Consider the following 23293-nt stretch of genomic DNA (forward strand, 5'->3'; position numbering starts at 1 on the left):
AAATTAGCTTTATCTTTACTGGCAAGAAACAAGCAGTTATCATTGTGGTAACTTTTCAAATTAGCTTTCTCCGTATAGTCACAGCCTCGACTTGGTAGAGAAAACACTGAAATTAGTACCAAATTAGAAGAAAGAATAAAAATGAGCTGGCTATGTGTTCTTCTAAACATTGTGTTCTTCCCTCTACACAAGACTCGGCCTACAACTAAAATAACTGCAGCCTGGCCCATTTAAACAAGCTTTTGATGCCACAAAATGCAAAACGAATGAAAGACCACACATCAACACAGAATTGAAGCAATGGCTAATATAAAGATCACAAGATTTTGGAGTCAGGGGAACTTGATTGGATCTCACCTCTTATACTTACTAGCTCCTAAACCTGTTACTAATGTTTAGACTTCAAAACTGTACCAGCTTCTGACTCATCCTGGAATTTCTCCTCAGGGCTTGGAGTTGCAGGCTCCTTCCCCTGCAACATCCAACCAGGGCTAGGATCTTCTTACCCTGGAATAATCCTCTGCAGAACCTGATACCCCGGCCCCCTCATTCCCTAGGCACCCCAGCTCGCGCAACCCCAACCACACATCCTTCTCCCTTTGGTGAGTTCCTCCTGCCGTCTCCCTTTTGCAGAGGAGCTGAGGCTGACCAGCCTTCTTTCTCCTCCTGGTCCTGTTCTGGCTTCTGAACTTCAGACTATGCCCCTGAGCTGACCGCCTTAATTTCATTTTGACCCCCACTCCACGCCCTCTTTTCATATCCCTTTTGTGTGTTATCTTCTCCCATTGGAATGCAAGCTTCTTCAGGGCAAGGCTGTCTTTCTTTTTGGTTCTAATTCTATGCCCAGCTCCTTACATAGCCTCTGCCACAGAATAAGCACTTAATAAATCCTTCCTTGGGACAGCTAGGTGGATCAGTGCATAGAGTGCTGGCCTGATCTTTGTGAGTTCAAATCTGGCTTCAGACAGTTTCCTCTGTTTGCCTCAGGTCTTGGTCTATAAAATAAGCTGGAGAAAAGAAATGGTAGATCATTCCAGAAAACCCTAAATGAGGTGATGAAGAGTTGGCCACTACTGAACAACAAAAACAACATATCTTTCCTTGCTCGTTTGCTTCTTTCCTTTGTCCCTCCCTTCTTTCTCCCTCTCTCTTTCTTTTTTATTTCTTTCCTCCCTCTCTTCTTTCCTCCTTTCCTTCCTTTTCCCCTTCCTTCTATCTCCCTTCTTTCCTTCCTTCCCTTTCTTCTTTGCTTCCTTCACTCTCTTCCTTCTTACCATCCCTTCTTTCCTTTCTTTTTGACCTTAGGCACTATACTTAGCCTCTTTGGTCCTCAGTTTCCTCATCTGTAAAAAGAGGGGTTGGGCAAAAGTGACCTTGAACTTCTTTTCTAGCTCTAAATCTTATGACCCTTTAATCTTCAGCAACCTGGTACAAGCATAATGCGTACCACTCCTTCCCACCAAGCCGGACTTGCAATGTGCAGTTTGGGGACTGCTTTGACCTATGCAGGTCACAATCCCATCATGCTTTAGTGGCAGCCTTCATGAGCTTCTGAGGTCCAAAGAATTCATCCTATGGTGCCCAACCTTATGGTGATGTCCCTCTTCTATTATAAATATATAAAAGGCCAGAGGATAGAATTGCTTTTTGAAAATTTGACCTTCAGTTTCTTACAACAGAGCAATCGATTTCCCCAGCAGAGGCTGTCTTCAACTAGAGCTGAGAGCAAGCAGGAGCCCAGACATTCACAGACACATATGCCAGAAATGTACCTTTGATGCAATTACTGATGGGGTTTACAAAGGCAAAGGGGTCCTTTTGCCATTAGGCATTCGCCAAATGACTGTGCTTCTCCAGGCAGATCAAAGTTTGCTTGCCTCTGCTGGAACAGGCAAATTGAAGCTATTAATTGAGGGAAACAAGTTAAGTGTGACACAGGGAATTGCAGAACATCAAGGCAAAAAAACCCGTCATTTCAACAGGAACTCTGCCTGAAGAACTGAATTGAAATCTTGCTTCTGACACTTACTTTATTGTGTGACCCTAGGGAAGTCAGTTAACCGCTTTCAGCTTCAGTTTCCTCATCCATAAAATGGGGATATTATCTCACAGGGTTGTTCTGAGGATCAAATGAGTTAATATACGTAAAGTTTTTTGCAAACCTTGAAGTCCTACATAAATGCTAACTATCATCATCATTATTATTAACACTGAAAATGAGGAAAAATGGAAGCAAAAATCTTGTCTCGCAGATTAAAGATGACCCAGGCCCACAGCTTGATTGAGATAAGGACACTTGGTGACAAAACCATGCTATTCACCCTATCAGAAACGTAAATATTCTGTGGCAGCAAAGTCAAGAATATGCAGCTTCCAGGCCAATAGAAAAAGCAGTCAGGGCCTCTGCTAGGCCAGCTGAAAGAGCCAATCTCAATCATTAATTCTCCACCTGTATGGTACCAGATGCCATCTCTCTCTCTCTACGCCTGGACTTCATTATTCCACTCTGCCTGAATAATAAAATAATTTATATATTATTTCAACTCAACCAAATTTTATCAAGTGTGAAGCGTTGTTCTAATTGCTGGGGAGAGAGAAGAGAGAGAGAGAGAGAGAGAGAGAGAGAGAGAGAGAGAGAGAGAGAGAGAGAGAGAGAGGAAGTAGTTTCTACCCTCAAAGGTTTTACTTTCTACCCAGAGTTTTACAAACCTACTTTCTCCATAGCAACTCTGTAAAGTAGTGAGTTCTAATGCTATCATCCCCATTTTACAGATAAGGAAACTAAGGCCCAGAGAAAATTCATGACTATATGCCTAAGCTCATGAATTTTTTTCTGTTAAAGTTATCAGAGCTGAAACTAAAACTCAGATCTCTTAAGTCCAGTCTGTTTCCAAATAAATCAGGTACTATGTCTCTCTCCTTCCAAAAGTGAAAATCTCCAGTGGAAATATCCATTTCAAAAGCACCATATTGCTATTGTATGGATTTGTCCATGATATTTCTGTTGTTGGGCAAAAAGTTCATTTTTAAAAACATTAAATTTTTTTCATTATTCTTGATAAACACCAATAAAAGTAAGCATTTCTATATGCAAAGATGGATGGGAAAAGACGATTGCGCATGACATTGCAAGTTTCCATTATGTACAGCTTCTTTTTTAAAAGTATATAAAAATTCAGCATATTAATTCCAAAGCTTGTCTGTTTCCTTCTGCTCTCTCTCTCTCTCTCTCTCTCTCTCTCTCTCTCTCTCTCTCTCTCTCTCTCTCACACACACACACACACACACACACACACACACACACACAATTGGAGGTGTCAAACATATAGTCCTAATGGCATGCAGCCCACATCACTCATGAGTGGGAATGGACTGAACCAGATTAAAATGTAATTAGGAAATGTTTAATAAAATAAATAAAAATACAATAGTATACAGATAATGTTAATATGTGGTTTTGTGAGTCCATATGAGTCCCATAGGGATCCTTATGCACAGTTTAGTGGCATGCATTTCTATTTGAGTTTGACATCATTGCTTTTTTTGTTGTTCAGTTGTGATCAACTCTTTGAGACTCTTTTGGGGTTTTCTCGGTAAAGGTGCTGGAGTGCTTTGCCATTTCTTTCTCCAGCTCATTTTTATAACTGAGGCTCTGAGGAAACTGAGGCAAACAGGATTAAGAGACTTGGCCAGGGTCATACAGCTAGTTGTGTCTGAGGCTGGTCTTGAACTCAGGAAGATAAGCCTTCCAGACTTCAGGTCAGGCACTCTACCCTGGGCACCAGCACTCTTTCTACTGCAGCACCTAGCTGCCCAAGAGTTAGGAATAAAAATAAAAATAGAAAGAAAGACATTCCCTGCCCTCAAGGAGCTTACATTCTGATGGGGGAAGGTAGCACATAAAAGGTAATAGAAAATCAAGGAGTGTGGAAAGATGAAGGTGGTATTGTAGAGAAGGCCCATAGAGTCAGAGGTGCAGCCTGGAGAGCAATGAAGACATGGCTGGCCTGGGCACCCTCCTTAAAATGGGGGTTCTGCCAATGCTGAGTGAAGTGAGCAGAGCCAGGAGAACATTGTACACAGTAACAGCAACACTGTGCTATGACCAACTTTGATAGACTTAGCTCTTCTCAGCAATGCAAGGATCTAAGACAATTCTAAAAGATTCATGATGGAAAATGCTGTCCACATCGAGAGAAAGAACTATAGAGTCTGAATGCAGACCAAAAAATACTATTTTCTCTTTTTTTTCCTTTCTCATTTTCCCTTTTGTTCTGATTCTTCTCTTACAATGTGACCAATGTAGAAATATGTTTAATATGGTTGTATATGTATAGCCTATATCAGATTGCATGCCATCTTGGGGAGGGAGGAAGAAAAAAATTTGAACTCAAAATCTTATAAAAGTGAATGTTGAAAACTAAAAAGAAAGGTATCAAAATTAAAAATAAAATTTTCAAAAATAAATAAATAAAATGAGGGTTCTGAAAAAAATCAGCCAATCAGAGGGAGGGGCTCCAGGAGCAGAGAGTACTTCTATTTCTGTGAGTAGTCCAAGGATGGGGTAAGCTTCCAGGGTGAAGAGTTTTTTAGGGCTTTGTAGAGAAAGCATGGGAGAGTCAAGAGTGTAGGACAGTGCCTGGCGTATAATAGCTGCTTAGGTGTGTAATTCCATGGATTAAACTATTGTCTAAAGCACAACACACCTAGAATAGTTTTTCCTCTGTCAATTTACCTACAGAACTTTAATTAATCCTTTGTGTTTAGGTCATTCGTGTTTCTACTGGTGAGATACAAGTATTTGCCCCAAGCTGTTATGCTTTTCAGATTTTAAAATTACTTTCCCCCCATCTCCATCATACAGGTAACACATGAAGGGAGAAATCCCTAGTCATATAATGCCTGCATCTGTTTCTGCCTTGCTCAGGCAGTGTTTGCAAACCTCAAAAATGTTTGTGGACAGATGCCATTGCTCACTGAGAGCGTGACTGAGAACAGATGGCCACACTAACCGCCTCAAGACTTAGAACATACAAAAATGGACCTAAAATAACAGCAGTGGGGAATAGAGGTAAATTGTTAATGCAGTCTGAGCAGACTGGGCCCCTTGCTATGGACAGAGCAAGAGAGACAGGTAAATAGAAATAGCCAAGAGGCTGATGGCTACATAGGGGTACCTCCTGATTCCAAAGGGTTATTACCAACCCCTGTGTTCATCCTTATCTCACCTAATAATAACCGGTGCATCAAAAGTAGCCAAGGAGTTTGCCTATCCTTTCTGAGTGTATTTGGAAAGGCTCCAGAGTATGAAACATTGATGTCTCAAACCACTGTTGCTACTTAGACTTTACCTGTGCCAGTTCTGAGCAGGGCTGGGTTTTTTTAGAGGAGCTGAGAAATAAGGTGGCAGTGAAGGTATGTATCCTCATATCATCTCTGTGTACTCTTATGATAGTAGCAATCAACATGCCATTATCCTTCCTTGAACTCTAATACTGAACTGAGGACCTTGAAGGCAAGGGTATGCTGTTAAAAGTTTAACAACCAGCTCTATCTTCTCTTCTTCCCCACAAATGTACACACTTGGGAGCTGGTTCAGCACACCTCTGCTTGCAGACTATTCAGATCCTGAGACTATGTTTGTAAAAGCAAAGTAGAGGAAAACCCAATAAGATATGGCTATGCAGAGGGAAAAATTCCGAAGGAACTAGCACGGTGTTTCAGGAGCAATCCCCCAGGTTCATTCTTTCATATATACTTTATTCAGTCAGTCATAACTGTGACAGATCATATACTGATAATGTTCTGAAGTAGATGAGACTTTTCTTCACAATTAATTGCTCAATAAAGTATGTAGCCAATGGCATTCAGGGCCTCCTATTTGTATACCATGAGCATATCTGACATAGTGGGCAATTAGATCACCGAGGCCCTATAGATTGTGGTTCAGATCTCATCCTATTACCTGACCAAGTCATAGACATAATCAGAGCTTCAAGGTAGAAGCTGCTGTTTGTATACTGGGTCAATCTTATGTGAAAATCACTTAGTTTGTGACCAATAAAGCCATTTTCTTGTTCTGGTTGTTCAATTATTTCAGTTGTGCCCAACTCTTAATGACTCCATTTGGGGTTTTCTTGGCAAAGATACTGGAGTATTTTGCCATTTCCTTCTCTAGCTCATTTTACAGATGAGAAAACTGAGGCAAACAAGGTTAAATGACTTGACCAGGGTCGCACAGCTAGTAATTATCTGAGGCCAGATTTGAACTCAGGAAGATGACTCTTCCTGATTTCAGGCCTTGCACTATACCATCTAGCTGCCCAAAAAGCCATTTTCTGGCTGAGGTTTATCCTCTTTCCACCACCCAATATACCCCCTGTAGCCATGCAAATCCTTTTATTTTGCTGTTAGGAGAGAAATAAACATTTTCAAGGGGTGGGGGAAGAAAGGAGGGGAGAGGTGAAAACCAGAATGGGTTGCTTGACTTCCTCCATAAAAAGGCCACTTGGATACAGGGTTTTTAAATTCAGAAATCGATTACTGTAATAAATTAAGACTTTTCAGAAGAAATCTGAGAATAAGCTAGATTTCCATCTATAAGGTTAATGTGCAGTTCTGTTTAGACATGTGGGAAGGACTGGAAGACCGCTTAAGATTCCTTTTAGACCTCTTTGTTGCTCATTGTAATCACTCCACCAGTAAGCATTGATTAAGCATCTGCTTTGTGCTGGGCACTGTGCAGGGCTGCTGGGATTCCAAAACCGCAGTTTACATTCTAAATGAGATCATACCTGGGCTGATTTGGAGCCAATTTCTTCTCTTTACACCCTTCCCAGGACATCACAAAAGTTTACAAACAAGCTGACCAAGTATCAAGAGGAAAGACAAGGACACCACAGGCTTTTCCAGGACAACTGCTTCGTCATTCTAATGGAGCCCAAGTTGTATTCCATGAGATGGAGAATAATCACTATTCCAAACAAGCTCTCAAGCAGAAAACTACAAAACACCATGTTCTAGAAAGTAGGGCATCTGGAAATCTACAATCATGTCTCTCATTGCAAATAAAGAGATAGAAGCCCCTACTGCCAACATCTGTACTATACCTTTGCTGAAGGATGGACATGAGCTGTTTGCAGAAATTCTCTCCATTTTGAGAAACTTCCTTAAGGTCCTTGTACACTTTATTATACTGAAACAAAACAGGCAGAGAAGGAAGATGAGTGCTGTTAGACAAAGGTTCACTGTAAACCCAGTACTTTTAAACCTGGAACTGTCCTTTTAAATGATTATGACTGGTATACATATCCTTTGGATTAAATCCAAAAAAGGAAGATTAGGTCTATTCAGTCCGACTCATAAAGATCCCATAGGACTTTTCACCTAGCCCTGGTTACACCTGTGCTGATCCTTTACATGGATCAGATTTCATGAAAAATCAGCAATAGTGTATATACGTATTGTGGATGTTTCTTACACCCAGGAGTACCTACTCATTCCACCTGATTGCAAAGTACATATATAGAAGGAGAAATCAAGGTTGTTCTTTAGAATGAGTTGTAAATATTTAACTTGTCTTTTTTTTTTCTACCACTGAAACTTTGGACAAATATTTTTGCTGTTAATCACCAAATCCTAAACCAATAATATTAGTTTATCTTTGCTGAGAAATGTCATATTGTCATCCTAGAAAATGCAAATGAGTTATAATTTAACACCTTAAGTTAGATATTTGTGAATAAAGGTTTTGTCTTATTCTCCTTTTTGTCCTCGTCACCTGTAGTGATAAGAACAACTTTTTATTAATGAGCTGAGCCTCTCTCTTGAACCAAGCATTTAAAATGGATCTATTCAGCACACAAACATAAAAACGCAAAGTAGAAAGCTTTCATGCTTTGGCTTTAGGTGTAAGTTAATTTTCTCAGTAATGATCATAGGATTTTAAACACAAAATGGAAAGTTTAAATGGTGGCTTCTGTTGTGTACCCTTCTGACACGTTGAAGACATCCAATACTGTAGGAGAGTTTCACCTTCCTTTTTCACACGCCCCATTGGAGAGGTGTGATAGGATTAGATAAAACACAGGGGTTTATATTGTACTGTGTAAATACTGTTCTGGATTGGGTGATGAGCTCATCTTCATGAAGAATAACAATAGGGGTTGGACCTCTGTTTTCATTCATATAAGAAATGAGTCAGGAGACTCCTCTGCCAATGCAGGTGGACACCTTCTCTGCTGTATATAGACTTAGAAAATGTAGGAGGGCACTGAGAAGTTATATGACTTGCCCAACGTGATACAGTCAGTATATGTCAGAAGTGGGACTTGAATCCAGGTTTTTCTGATTTCAGGGCCAGCTCTCTATCACTATTCACTTTTCAAAATCTTCTTTTATCCACGACACTCTCAGTCATTCCTCAGTGACACAGTGTCATTTATTCACATCCCTTGGTAAGCTCACAGAAATAGAATTATAGATATGGAAGGAATCTTGAAAAATGATCTGACCCAGTTCCCTGTTTTCAGAGAGGCACTGATAAATTTTTTTAAAAATCCCATAGACAGATACATGTTTTAAAAGACCCACATCCTACTTTCCTCTGTGACCTTGGATTCCAGGGGCAGATTTTGTGCCTAGATCAGGCATTTAGGGAGATTTGACTTAGAGAAAACACTGATAACCTTGGCATTGCTGACAAAGGTGATATGGATGCCAATGGTGATAATTTGCATTTCTTATGTAAAGCCTATGTCAGTTGTGAAACATATCTGAAATTCACCTTCAGGAAAAGGAATCATCCCATCTGGTCTTTTGAAGAAAAAACTTGCCAATATGAGTAGTGTTATATTATCAAGACCTCTTCTTGCTTCCCTCTTCCCTAAATGCAGTAGAATTAAGCACAGTTTAGGTCAATGACCTACTTAGTTCTCATCAATGATCTTTTCATCTATGAGGGATCTTATCGATTTGAGAATTTCTTTCAGTGATGAAGAGCACAACTGAGGGAGAAGATGCTGGGAAGATGGCAGAGTAGGTCAGAAAACTTTCAGTTCTCCAAATTTCCTACACACACACACACACACACACACACACACACACACACAAGACAGACTATTGCCTCAAAGGGAAGGAAGAGCAAAGGAAATAAACAAAAGCTGGGGTAAAGCACCTGTCCTTCTAAGACAACTTGAGAAGACATGACCTCCAGGGCCTAAGTGAAGTGCAGACACCTCCAGGCCAACTCTTCAGGATCAACAAACATCAAGCCCTGGGGGCAACAGGGTTGAGAGGCAGCCTCAGCCTTAGAAACTTTCATTCCATGGAGAGAGTTGGGGATTGACCACTGAGTAGGAGAAAATTGAAGACTGAGTAGGAGAAGATTGAAGGACTTTCCACTGTTGAGGGACACCAAGCACAGCTGTGCTGACCAGAACCATTCTGGGCTGTGGCTGCGGGGAGAAGGTGCTAGCACATACGTTGTGAGTACAAAAGCAGAGGGGAAGGGACCCTGTGGCTGGGGGGTGCTTCTAGGAGAGCAGAACCCACAATTTCAGTTCCAGGGCAGAGAGGACAGCTGTAGTTTGCAGCCACTGGAGGGAGTGTAGGAGGTAAGATCATTTGCAGGATGGTGGCCAGGGGCTCTAGCCATGGCTTAGGAGTGGAGAGGTGAGCCCAAGGTTGGACCCCTACACAGACCTCAGAAAATAACAGTAAGAAGAACCTGAGGCTTGGGGCATCATTCTCCATACCTGGGGACTAGAACTTGATTACAGTAATAACTTCTAAAAACAAAATAAAACAAAAACCAATAAATAAAAATGAGTAAGTAAAAGAGAAAGAACCGAACCATAGATAGCTACTATAGGGATAGAGAAGACCTGGGTTCACAGTCAGAAGAAAATAATGGAGCTAAAAAAGCCACTCCTTACTATGCCCAAAGGGCTACAAAAATGTGCATACCCTTTGATCCAGCAATAGCACTTCTAGGGCTGTATCCCAAAGAGATCAAACAAATGGGAAAAGGACCCACATATACAAAAATATTCATAGCAGCTCTTTTTGTGGTGGCAAAGAATTGGAAATTGAGAGGACGCCCACCAATTGGGGAATAGCTGAGCAAGTTGTAGTATATGAATGTAATGGAATACTATTGTGCTATAAGAAAGGATGAACAGGCTGACTTCAGAAAAACCTGGGAAGACTTATATGGTCTGATGCTGAGTGAAGTGAGCAGAAGCCAGAGGACTTTGTATACAATAGCAGCCACGTTATGCAATGACTAAGAATGTTAAACTGAACCCTTCTCAGCATTACGAGGATCTAAGACATCTCCAGAGGCCTCGGGATGGAAAATGCTGTCCACATCCAAAGAAAGAACTATGGAAGTCGAATCGCTCTTACTTATTTTTACCTTAAGTTGAATTTTGTTTCATCTTTCTGATGGTTCCTCCTATTGGTTTTAATTTTTACTTACAACTTCACTAATGTGAAAATATGTTTAATGGGTATGTAAATGTAAAGGCTATGTCAGATTGTGCGCCGTCTTGGGGAGGGGGGGGAGAAGAAGGGAGAAAAATTTTTCAACTCAAAAGCATATGGAAAAAAATTTTTTAAAAAATTAAATTTAATTTTAAAAAAAGCTACTCCTTTTTCAATAAGCAACATCAAATGGTCCCAAGCACACTAAGAGTTCTTAGAAGAACTTACAAAGGACTTTAAAAATCAGATAAGAAAGATTGAGGAAAATTTAAAAAAATAAAAGCAATCCAAGACAATCAAGAAAATTATGAAAAGAAAGTCAACCAACTTGAAATAGAGAATCAAAAACTTAAGGAAGAAAGTAATTCTTGAAAATTAGAATCGGGCAAGGGAAAGATAATGACATTCTAAGACACCAAAAAATAATAAAACACAATCAAAAGAATGAAAAAATAGAAGATAACGTGAAACATCTCATCAGAAAAACAACTGATCCAGAGAACATAACAAGGAGAAATCACATAAGAATAGTTGGACTACATGAAAATTACAATGAAAAAGAATCCTGATACAATATTACAAGAAATTATCAAAGGAAATTGCCCCGAAGTTCTAGAACAAGAAGGCAAAGCAAGAATAGAAAAAATCCACCAATTACCACCTGAAAGAGATCCCAGGAGGAAAACTTACAGGAATATTATAGCCAAATTTCAAAGTTCCCAGGTTAAGGAGAAAATATTGGAAGCAACAAGAAAAAAGAAACTAATTTAAATATCATGGAGCTACAATAAGGATTACTCAAGACCTAGTAGTTACTATGCTGAAAGACCGTAGGTCTTGGAATACTCTAGTTTGTACAGCAAAAGAACTGGGGTTACAACCAAGGAAAACTTACCCAGCAAAGTTAAGTATAATCCTGAATGAAAAAAAAAAGTCATTTAGTGAACTGAAAGACTTTCATATGACAAAAGACTTTAGTGACAAAAACAGCAGACTTTTGTGACAAAACAGCAGAACTTAAAGGAAAATTTGACATATAATATCCAGGAGAAATATAAGATAAACATTAAAGACCAATTATAAGGGACTCAATAAGGTCAAATTGTTTATTTTTTATATGCAAAAATATTATCAGTACTCTTATAGCTGTCATCATTATTTGGGTAATTTGATAGAAAGGCTTGGCCTGAGCTGACTATTATGGAGTGATTCTAAAATAATAAAACTAGGTGAGGAGAGATAAAAAGGAGTAATTATCTCATACAAATGAGGCATAAAAGGAAAAACTGATACAGAAGAAGCTAGTAATGAGAGGTGTGGGTAGTGCTGGTACCTTACTCTCTCATTGGGAATGGATTAAAGAAGGAACAACATTTAACTAGAAGGGTATAAAAGTCTTTTAAATTCAGAAAGGAATAAGAGGGCAAGGGGATGGGGGTGGGGAGAGGATAAGGGAGGGACTCTTAGAGGGGTGGGTAGATTAAGGAATAGGAGGGCAAGGTAGCAGGTATAAATAAAGCAGAGGAGTGAGGAAGGATAGAAATAGGGTAGGAAGGATAGTGAGGAAAAATAGCAGGAGGAAAATACACAAGTAATTATAGCTTGGAATGTGAATGGAATGAATTTACCCATAAAATAGAAATGGATAGCAGATTAAAATTTTAAATTCAACAATATATTGCTTTCAGGAAATACTCTAAAAATGAGAGATACACACAGATAAAATAAAGGACAGTAGTAAAATTTATTATGTAAGAAAAATGGGAATAGTAAACATGATCTCAGACAAAGTTAAAGCTAAGAGACTTAATCAAAAGAGAAAAATAAGGAAACTACACTATGCATCAACAACTTTATTCAACATTGTACCATTTAAAATAAATACTATAAAATACCTGAGATTACACATTCCAAAACAGACACGGGAATTATATGAACATAAACACAAGTAAAGTCATACCTAAATAATTGAAGTATTATTTATTGTTCATGGGTAGGTAAAACCCATATAATAAAAAAAATGGCAATTTTACCTAACTAATCTATGTATTCAATGCCATCCCAATTAAATTACTAAAAAATTATCTTACTGAGTTAGAAAAAATAATAACAAAGTTTATTTGGAAGAAAAAAGGCCAGGAATTTCAAAGAAACCAGGGGAAAAAGATGTAAAGGAAACGGATTAAGCAGTATCAAACCTTAAACTATATTATAAGGTGAGAGCATTGTTGAAGTGTAAAATGGATGATTTCAATTATTTTAAATTAAGATGTTTTTGTATAAATAAAACCAAAGTAGCCAAGAATAGAAGGAAAGCAGAAAATTGAGGTGGGGAATGTTTTCATAGACAGTCTCTCAGATAGGATGTGATTGGGTTAGAATATTGCTGTGACATAGAAAATGGTGAGCTAGTTGATTTAGAAAAACATGGAAAGACTTGGACTCATGAAAGAAGATGCTATCCACCTTCAGAGAAAGATCACAAGTGGAAATATGCATAGTATGGTTTTGTATATGAGTTGATATGTATATATGTATATGTTTATAGATATTTACATATATGTGTATATATACATATATCTGTATGTATATATATACATGTGTATGTGTGTGTATGTGTGTATATGTTTAATTGTAGCCTTATTTAGGGTAGTGGGAGGGAGTGAGGAGGAAAAATAAAGTAAAAAGTATACAACAGAGAACAAAAAAAATCTACAAGGAAGCAAAGAAAAGCTGGGTAGCTTTGAAAATAATGTGTAGTATTTATTACGTAGGTTTTCTTGAAATGAAAACTTATTGCTTTATATTGAATCCTCTCATGTTCTGCTATGTACATGGCAATTTCCCCCCCTGTTTTGTATTTAAGTTTAAAATAAATTATAAAAATTTATGAAAAAAAGGGTCAGCTAGGTGGCGCAGTAGATAGAGCACCGGCCCTGAAGTCAGGAGGACCTGAGTTCAAATGTGACCTCAGATCAAACCCTTGACACCAGCTGTGTGACCCTAGGCAAGTCACTTAATCCCAATTGCCTAAAAAAAAAATTATGAAAAAAAGAAAGAAATAAAAAAAGAATTTGAATGAACTTAAAACAAACAAACAACATAACCTACCCATGCCTGCCTATCATATGGTCATCACAAGCAGTCCACTCAACATTCTGGAGTTCTTCCTCACTTCCTCCAGATACCATGATTCTGGCTGCCCACCTGATGTAGTTGTCTTTAGAATGTATCAAACAACCCTTGTCATATTTTATACTATACATTTGGCCATTTGTGGTCAGATAACTAAATATACCTATGACTTCAAACTATTTTCACTGAAATTAGGAATTTTCTAGCAGTAATAGTGTGTAGATGACACTAATAGGTCTGGCCTCCAACACTTACTAGCTGTATGATCCTGGGCAAGTCACTTAACATCTGTTTGCTTCAGTTTCCTTATCTGTAAAATGGAGATAATAATAGTACCTACCTTTCAGGATTGTAATGAGTATCAAATGAGATAGCTTTAAAGCACTTAGCACAGTGCCTGGAACATAGTAAGCACCAGATAAATATTAGTTATCATTATTAATAATAATTGTCACTGATTTGGCATTATAAGTTTCACAAAGTGCTTTTCAAATATATCATTTGATCCCACCACGGCTCAGATAGGTAAGTATCACAGATACTATTATACCCATTCGGCTATTAGGGCTAAGAGATCAAATGACTTGTCAAGAGTCACACAACTAGTAAACTCAGAGGCGCTATTAGAACTAGGGTCTCTTTAACTCCAAATCTAACACTTTTCCCACTCATATTTAGCTTTTTTTTTTGGTACAATATAATGAAAACAGGGGAAAGGGAGTGGACATTTATCTAGCATCTACTATGTTCTAGGCTTCACAGTGCTTTACAAATATTATCTCATTTGATTCTCACAACTCTGTGTAAGATAGGTGCTATTTTTATCTCTTTTACGGTAGAGGAAACTGAGGCAAACATAGCCTAACATGAGTCAGAGATAGGATTTGAACTCAGGCCTGCCTGACTCCAGGTCCAAAGTTCTATCCATACCATACCACTTACGCTACCTTTTTAGGCAGAGACTGTTTACTTTTGAAGGACTGAGGTCTAACCTGATGTAAAAATATTTATGTATACGTGATTGACTGATTATTCCCAACTTGTCCTGTATATTACTTGCACATAATTGTACATGTGTGGTCTCACCCATTAGACTATGGGTTCTCTGAGAACAGCAGTTGTCCTTTGCCTTTCTTTTTATCTCTAGGATGTAGCATTATTCCTGGCACACAGTAGATGCTTAATCAATGCCTATTAACTAACTGATTGACTGACCTCAATAACATCTCACTGATTTATAGTGCTACCAAGAGCTTTTAGTGTATTCCATTTAGTCAATCTCAAAGATGAACTTTTTGAAAAGCAACCTTTAAGAAATAACAGAAATGAGAATATGAGAATAAATCTATTAGAGAATCCACCCAAAATGCACTCATTCATAAATTGCTTAATCCATGTGACCAAAGCATGTATGTACATTATGTAATAGTTGGAAGGGATATTTGAATTCATCAAGACACTCTTCATTTTGCCGATGAGGAAACTGAGGCCCAGTGGGGTTAAGTGACTTGCCTTAATGTTGTTATTGGTTAACCACAAGCCAAATTATGAAATAGAGGGTTGTTTGGTGCTCCCAGCCTGCACTACTGACCTATTCCCATCTTGGATTTATCTCATCTTCAGCTCTTCACTCTCTCATTCTCCATAGCCAATCAGTTGCCAAATTTTGTCAGTCTCACCTCAATATCCCCTTCCGCCCACTCACATCACTGCCATCCTAGTTCAAGCCCTGCTCACCTCCCACCAAAACTACTTATTGATCTTCCTGCTTCCAGTTATATCCCTCTGAAATCCATCCTCCACATAGCCAAAAGAATCTGCCTAAGGCACAGGGCTAAGATTCTACCCCCCCCCCCCCCCCCCCCCGTCTCAGTCATCAGTAGTTTCCTGTAATCTATAGGATAAGACACAAACTCCTCAACTTGGTAGTTAAAGTCCTTCACATTCTGGATCTGGCTTGCTGACCTTTCTAGATTTGTTTCAAATCATATCCTGTAATGCATTACGTACAGTTGACCAACCAGATCAGCTTAATTGCTATAGTCTCAACCTTTGTACAGGCTGCCTAACCCCAACCTGAAATGCTCTTCTTCTTCACCTCTACCTTTTAGAATCCTGTTTCCTTCAAATCTCATCTCATTAGGTGCCACATCTTCTCTTCCAGCTCACGTTATCTTCGATTTACCTATACGTTTATTTGTTCCAGGAGAATGTAAACTCTTTGAAGGCAGGGTTCTCCCCACCACCAAGTATAGAGCCTGGTATGCCCATTGTCAAATACAGAGCTAGGTACACACTAAATCCTTAATAAATGTTTATTAATTTAATTAATTCTTTCCCCCAGAAGAAAATCTAAATCAAAGAATTACCCCTCTCAGGGTAATGTAACACTTTTAAAGTGTTACATCTGATCATGGAAAGAAAGGCTTGATCCCTTGATTAGGGAGATTTCAAGGCCCAGGAAGCAGGTTGGGAAGTATCTTGGGAGTAGGTTCTGGGACCTTGGAAATCACCATGAAGGCCACAGACATCACCCATTGTTTCAGGCCCTGGAAACGAATCTGCAATTGCGAAAAAAGCCCCGCTGCCAAGCTGTCTGTCTGCCACAGGCAACCATGTTAAGAAAGGCAGAGCTGGCTTGCTACCAGGCTAGGGCTGGACTTGGCCCTAGTCAGAAGGTAAACGTAATATATTATTAACTACTAAAACCTATTGTAATCATGGATTTGGAGCTGAATCATAACCTTTGAGGTCCTGTTCAGCGTAATCAAGTTCAGTCATCAAAAATTGTAAATGAAGACTAAAGCCTACATTGAAAAGACTGGACATTCAATTAGCAACTTCTTAAATCTTCCTAGATTAGCTTTAACCTGTGTCCATTTCTGATGTGCTGGATTTAAAGATGGCAGATTAAGGCATTCTCAGAATTCCCAGCTGTTCTGAGTTCAGCCACAAGAAAAAGATATTTTCACAAATATTGAAGGCCACGGATATCATCTTTGTTGTTAGAAGGTGATGAGGTAGCATGGCCTTAAGAAGGGAATCTCAAGCTTGAAGTCATTCAGACTCTGCCTTGGATCAGTTGTATAATTGTGTTCAGGCTACTTCATCACTCTGAGACTCAGTTTCCTCATTCGTCAAAAATGGAAAATTATATTTGTACTATTTGGCTTCGCAGGGTCATTGTGAGCATCAAATTAGATAATGGGTAGAAAGTATTTTGCTAAATATAAGGAGCTATGTTGATGAAAAAAACAATAAGTATTATTAATTATTAATGTTGTTATTGTTATGTTTTTATGTCAACATTCAGAAAGCAAAACAAAATCTCCCTCAATTTGGGAGAAAAACTGGTACTGAAATCTCAAGACCAAATGAAAATGATTATAGGTTAATAAAATTAATATGGACCTTTTTAAAGTACTATTTAAAGAATTTATTCCACAGTCAGTTGGGCCCCAAGCAGTAGAGAAAATTGGGTATGATATAGATTAGTTGGGTAAAACTTGGTACTGAATGTACTGGTGTTCACAGTACATCAAAGAAATCAGAGAGATCCCACAGCCTCCACATGTATTCCAAATAGTACAGAGATGCCATGGTGTCTCCCTGGCCCATGCCTTAAAATCCATGACAGGATCAAGGACCCTGTCTTGGCCACCTTTAGGTCACAGCCTGAATTAAGATGTTATTTTGGCATAGATTTACCCATCATAGGGAGGGTTTTCAACTCTTTTTCCATTCCCCATCCTCTTATCCCTGATTTGTCCAAAGAAGACACTAGTTGAGGGTCCTAGAAAGACCTCTACTAATGGAGGGAGGCAGCTTGGTATAATAAAAAGGCAGTTGGATTTGGATTCATAGAATCTGTATTTGAATCGGGGCTCTACCACGTTGGATACGTTACTTGACCTCTCTTGGCCTTAGAATCCACATATATAAAATGAGGGAGTTGGAGGAGATTTCTTCTCATTTAGAACTGGTCATTTCCAACACTAAATCTACAGTCTTATGGTTTCTCCTGAATTTATCCCAATCCTTTGGATGTTTTGGAGATTATATAGGTCAGATGCCAGCTGTACTAAAGGGCCTCAAATGTCCTAGGTTTCTATGATTCAGGCTGTGAGTTCCAGCTTGGTACTTGTGTTTGTGGGGTGAATGGGATGCTGTTTTCCTCGCGCTCATTTTTTGTCATGATACCTTGGTAGAAAGGTCCAGTTGTGAGAGTAAAGGTGAAATAATACAAGACATCCAAAGCTTCTGAGCCACTTTGAAATCCACAAGGCTCATGAGCCAGGTGGTTATGACACACTCAGGTCTTCCTGTTTCTAAACGTATCTGTTTATCTACTACAAGACATGGACGTGAAAAAAAAAAACACTTTTTCCCTAGAAGTATCAGACCTACTAACCATGACTGGACTGGTGATCGTGACCCAGGCACCTCCTACTGCATTAGAAGGAGTGATAAAAAAGGGAAGTAGGTGTACCTTGTCTGAGAATGGCCTCTCCCAAAGGCTATTCTTTTTCTCCTGATACTACATCCTAAAGACCAATTCATCCATGATTCCTGAGACCATCTGAATCCTTCCCTTGTTGACCCAGCTCCTCCATCCTCATGAGAATGAGAATTTTGATTTAGGCTCTGAATTTCTCCTCGTGTGAGCAACATGACAGGATAAAAGGCCAATTGCGTTTTACATTAGAGATCCATCTCGTTCTTTAGTGAAACCTCAACTAAGCTCCGTGACTGCTGTTAAGAACTGGTACGAAAAAGAGAAGAGGAAGGGGAGGGGAGGGACGGGGAAAGGAGGAAGGGAGAAGAAGAAGGAAGGTAGGGAAGGAGGTAGGGAAGAAGCGTCCTTATTGTTCCATAGTTATTTGAATATATTCCCCATATGTACTTTAGACTCAGCTGGGAAGAATAGGTATTGCTGGCAGCCAGAAACACCCAACATCCTGTATATAAATACTTCTGATTGTTGAGAAATATGTCCTGTTTAAAGGATCAGAACATACTTTCCAGGGATAGGTGAAAAATTCTGTGGTTGTTATAATCTAGGCAGAAAAGACCTTTAGCAGGGAGTGGAAAGAAGGGAAGGAGAGGAGAGGAAAAGAAAGGACATGAGAAGAGAGGACAGAAAAAAAAAAAGGGAAAGGAAAAGATAGGTGGGGAAAAGCTGCCTTGGATAAAACCACTTTGGCATCTAATCCAAACTGTATTTTACTTATCTGTCATATGAATCAGAATCAGAAGCCCTTGATCTATTAGGCCTGTCACTATTTCACAGGAGGAGATTAGATTGATTTGATTGAATTTATGCTTTCCAGAGATATGCTGGTTACGGGCACCTTGGCAAATTCTCAGCACAGATAGCTAGAGGCCCCACGGTAAATTCACCCAATCACATTAGGTCCCCAGAGGACCTATGGTATACTCAGTCAGTCAATCAACAAGCATTTATTAAGATCTTACTGTGTACTCTGCACTATGCCAAACACCAGAGATAAAAGGAAAAAAGAATCCCTGCCCTGTAGGTTTGAAACAAGATGGGTTCACATTCCTGTTTCTTTGGGGGATGGTTGAACAATTTGGTTCCCAGGTTACTGTAGGTACCTTCCAAGCTGGAACACCAGAGTCACAGAGAGGTTTGACAGGGTTTCACGGCGGTATTTTGCAAGTAGAAGGAATTCAGGTGTTTTAACAAAATAATTTAATTTTTCTTCATATTTTAAGTTTCTAAATAGAGTTCTTTACTTTTCTCTTATGTTGTCACTGTCTCCTTGGAAGGAGTCATTTGACTCTAAATATAGTGAAAGTAACAATAAAATAAATGGTACAATTTGATCAGTGGTCAGCAATTAAAAAAAAAAGAGCATACACGAATACACTATAGTGACAATTTTCTGACCACAGCAGTGTAACACAGAGAGCGTACTTATCTCCATTTTACAGAGGAAGATACTGAGGCTCACAGGTAATGAATGTTATTTCTCTTTTGCACAGATAGACTTTGAATCTCAGAGAAATGGACTGAACTTGTCCATCATGTTGTAAGTATTCAAACCCAGGTTTCCTGGATCTAAGGCTACAACTCTTTCCTTTACGCTACACTGCCTTTATTTATATGATTTTTCCCTATCTAGGCAGAGATGTGCTAGTAAATGTTTAACAATTGGCTGTCCCTTCCCCCTAAAAAATTTATGCACGGCATATGTTTAAGTCTAATCTGCATTATTAACATCTTATCCATCACTTTCTTTCATTTAGACAAGCAATAAAACAACAAATCAAGCCCTGATTTATGTTTGCTGATTTCTAAGTTGTAAATGCTTACACTGAACATTTAACAATCAGCTCTCAAAAACCCTTTCCATCTAGATACAGCACACCTTGCATCTAACTAGCTTTCAGGACACAGGAGCTTCCCCAGCCTAAACCTCTGGCCATCTCGCCTGTCTGCGACATTTCTCCACCTGGAATAGAGATCTTCCAGATAGAACCTCCAAAGAACCCATTCCCTTCCTAGGGGAGAGGAGTTAAGCCAATCAACTATTCTGTATTGGCCAGAGCCATATTGATTGGTGGATGAGTGAGTGAAAACTCACCTAACCCCCCATACATAGGTGGCTAGGATGGCCTAGATCAAACCTTGCATCCCATCTAGCCATCCCAAGCATCTTGTCATCTGCCCTTATGCTTCATGAGTATTATATCCTCCTCTCCCCTCCACTTCTATCTCTTGCTTTTGCTTTGGGAACAATAATCAAATCAACACTTCCACAGCTACTGAAAAGAGCCTGACAATCTATAGACTCCACTCTTAAATCCTGTGACCGTCTAGTCCAAAATTCCTTTCCATGGTCAACACTCCTCTACTATATGTCTTTTATACTCTATTAGAATATAAGTTCCTTGAAAGCAGGGTCTCTCTTTTATATTTGTATCCCTAGCATCTAACATGGAGCCTGGCGCATAGTAGGACTTAATAGATGGTTGATGATAGATTTGTTGAGTATTGGACTAATAGATAGATATTGATTTTATTTCATCAGCTAGGTATAGTGGACAGAGTACCCAAGTTCAAACATTGCCTCAGATACTAATTGTGTGAAATTGGTCAAGTAATTTAACCTCTGCCTGCCTCAGTTTCCCCACCTGTAAATGGGGGTAATAATAGCACCTACTTCCCAGGATTATTGTGAGGATCAAATTAGATAATAATTGTATGACTCACAGCATAGTACTTGGCACATAGATGTTAGTTATTGTTGTTACTATTATTATTGTCAAGTTGGTTTAGCAGTTAGAGTGCTAGACTCAGGAAGACTTGAGTTGAAATATAGCCTTACAAATTGTGTGAAGCTGGTCAAGTCACTTCACCACTGTCTGCCTCAATTTCCTCATCTGCAAAATGGGGATAATAATAGCACCTACTTCCCAGGGGTGTTGTGAGTATAAAATGAGGTAGTTGTAAAATGTTTCACAAATCTTCAGGTCTTAGATTTAGTTACTATTATTTCTTCCTGTTTCTCCCAAGATTACAAAACTACATTAGCAATAGGGTTGTTGTTTCACTTGGTTTGAGGAAAGTCTAAGTGCTCAATTAGAACTGTGACCCCACAGCTCATGGAACTTTTAAAAAAAGTTTGAAAGAAACCTGTTTCAGAACAACTCACCAGAGTTGTACTTGTCACTCTAGGACTGCACAAACTAGTTTCTGTACTGTCATTAATGATATATGTCTCCCTGGGGCGTGATCAGAGTGTCCTTACACAGACAACAACCTACTTGACCAAAGAGTTAAGTCTAATATTAGGACACTTTGTTCGGCGGGTGGAAGGTGGGGGGATGGAGTAGGAGGCTGTAACCTATTCTTTCTGAAATTGATTGTCCTCATCTGTTAAATGGGAATAATAATGCTTTCACTACCTATCTCACAAGCTACAAAGCTGTTATTGAAATGTCAGTCAGTCAATAAGCATTTATTAATCACCCACTACGTGCCAGGCATTGTGCTAAGCAGAGACACAGAGGAAAGCCAACTATCATAATCACTCAGGGGGAACTCGCAGTGTTTTGGGGAAATTGATTTTTTAGAAATCCTTTTTAATTCTTGTCCTTGCCTGTTCACTTTTGTTCTGGGAAAATAATTTTCCATTGATCTCTGCAGGAACCTAGTCCCTCTTCTGCCCATTTTTGAATATTTTTTTCCCATCTTCTCTCTGTCTTCCTTATAATTCCTATGCCTTGTACACTATGGACAGTTATCAATCAATAAATATTAATTATTGATTGCCTACTCTGTGCTAGGCACTGTGCTAAATGCTGGGGATTGTTATTGTTGTTGTTTGTCAGGAAGACGAGGCCCGGACTTGCAAGTGAATTGGATCTAAGTGAGAGAGGGCTGTGCAAGGTCACCAGCCTCACTTTCTCCTCCAGAGCTATCTGGTCCAATGGCAAGATATAGATCAGGACAACTGGAGAGGGTCTCCACTGCCTATACAAAAAGAGGTAAAAGACAATGCTTGTCCTCCAGGAACTCATTATCTAATGGAACAAATGTTTGTTTGATTTGAATGTGCCCTTAAACTGAAACATTGTAAACATATCAGTGGGAAAAATGTATTTTTTTTACTTGAAGGAGCTAAATATAAATATGAAGAGAATATAAATTTGAAGATTAAACACTGAATATGATCATTGTGACTTTTGAAATATATTGTTTGATGTTGTAGTTATAATGATAGGACTCCAGTATGGCATCACTTGGCTAAGTGGTACTAATACCTATAAAATATATAGGCAGTAACAGTTTTGTACTTTTCTGACCCATTTTAACACTGTGTCAAGCAGTTAATGATGGCAGCTTTTGAGCGGTTATGACTTGAGGCTGACCATTGTGGCTTGTAGACAAATGAAATCCTCATTCGATTTACGGTCTCTATAAGGAAACCAACCCCCCTCAAGCCTGGTATGGATAAATGGCCCTGGGAATTTTGCCACCACATCTGGGACTGATTAGGAATGCCCCCTCTCACATCTGGCATCAATTACCTATTGTCAACCAAGCCCATTATTAGGATATGAAATACCCTAGTATGTTATGACAGTAGCTGATATTTATCCAGGATTTTACAGTTACGAAACTGTTAACATGAATAATCACATCTGATGCTTGACAGTGTAGTACACTTGTTTCACAAATGAGGAAACTGAAGCTTAGAAAGGATAAATGACTCGACCAGGGTCACATGCCCCACCATCTTTTTATTCCTATGCTTCTTATGCAGCAAAGGAAAAGAGCACTTGACCAGAAGTGAGAAGACCTGGGTTTTAGCCACTGGCTACCTGAGTGGCCTTGGGGGAGGCAGGCAACTTCTCTGGGCCTCAGTTTTCTCATCTCTAAAATGAGGGTCCCTTCCAGCTCTAAACCTCTGATTCTTTGATCTTAGATGTCCTTCCTTGATTCTATTGTCAAATAATTTCTTATAAGTCTGCTTTATTAACATAGACCAATTCCTAGTGGTTATTTGGTGGATGCCTTGTCATTTTGTTTAATTTGGGTCTGTGCTGCTTGCGTTGGTCAGATAATCAAAACTTATTTAAAGAATAATCCTTCATAACATCGTTTTCCTTTTCCATCTTGCTTTCTTGTCTTCCCCCAGCCCCA

General features: G+C 39.1%; 1 protein-coding gene across 2 annotated transcripts in view; it reads right to left on the reverse strand.

Moving 5' to 3' along the window:
* NOSTRIN (nitric oxide synthase trafficking) overlaps positions 1-23293 on the reverse strand; it is an 87522-nt gene that overhangs the window by 63047 nt on the left and 1182 nt on the right. The window contains exon 2 of one of the 2 annotated variants that reach the window (XM_020990909.2): positions 7110-7195. The exons of the other annotated variant lie outside the window; for it this stretch is intronic. Coding sequence (XP_020846568.1) covers positions 7110-7195 — 86 coding nt within the window. The remainder of the gene's footprint in view (positions 1-7109; positions 7196-23293) is intronic. 2 annotated transcript variants of the gene reach the window in all.

This window comes from Phascolarctos cinereus, unplaced genomic scaffold, assembly GCF_003287225.1.
Source record: "Phascolarctos cinereus isolate Bilbo 61053 unplaced genomic scaffold, phaCin_HiC Scaffold_726;HRSCAF=1367, whole genome shotgun sequence".
In the NCBI taxonomy this organism is placed as follows: Eukaryota; Metazoa; Chordata; class Mammalia; order Diprotodontia; family Phascolarctidae; genus Phascolarctos; species Phascolarctos cinereus.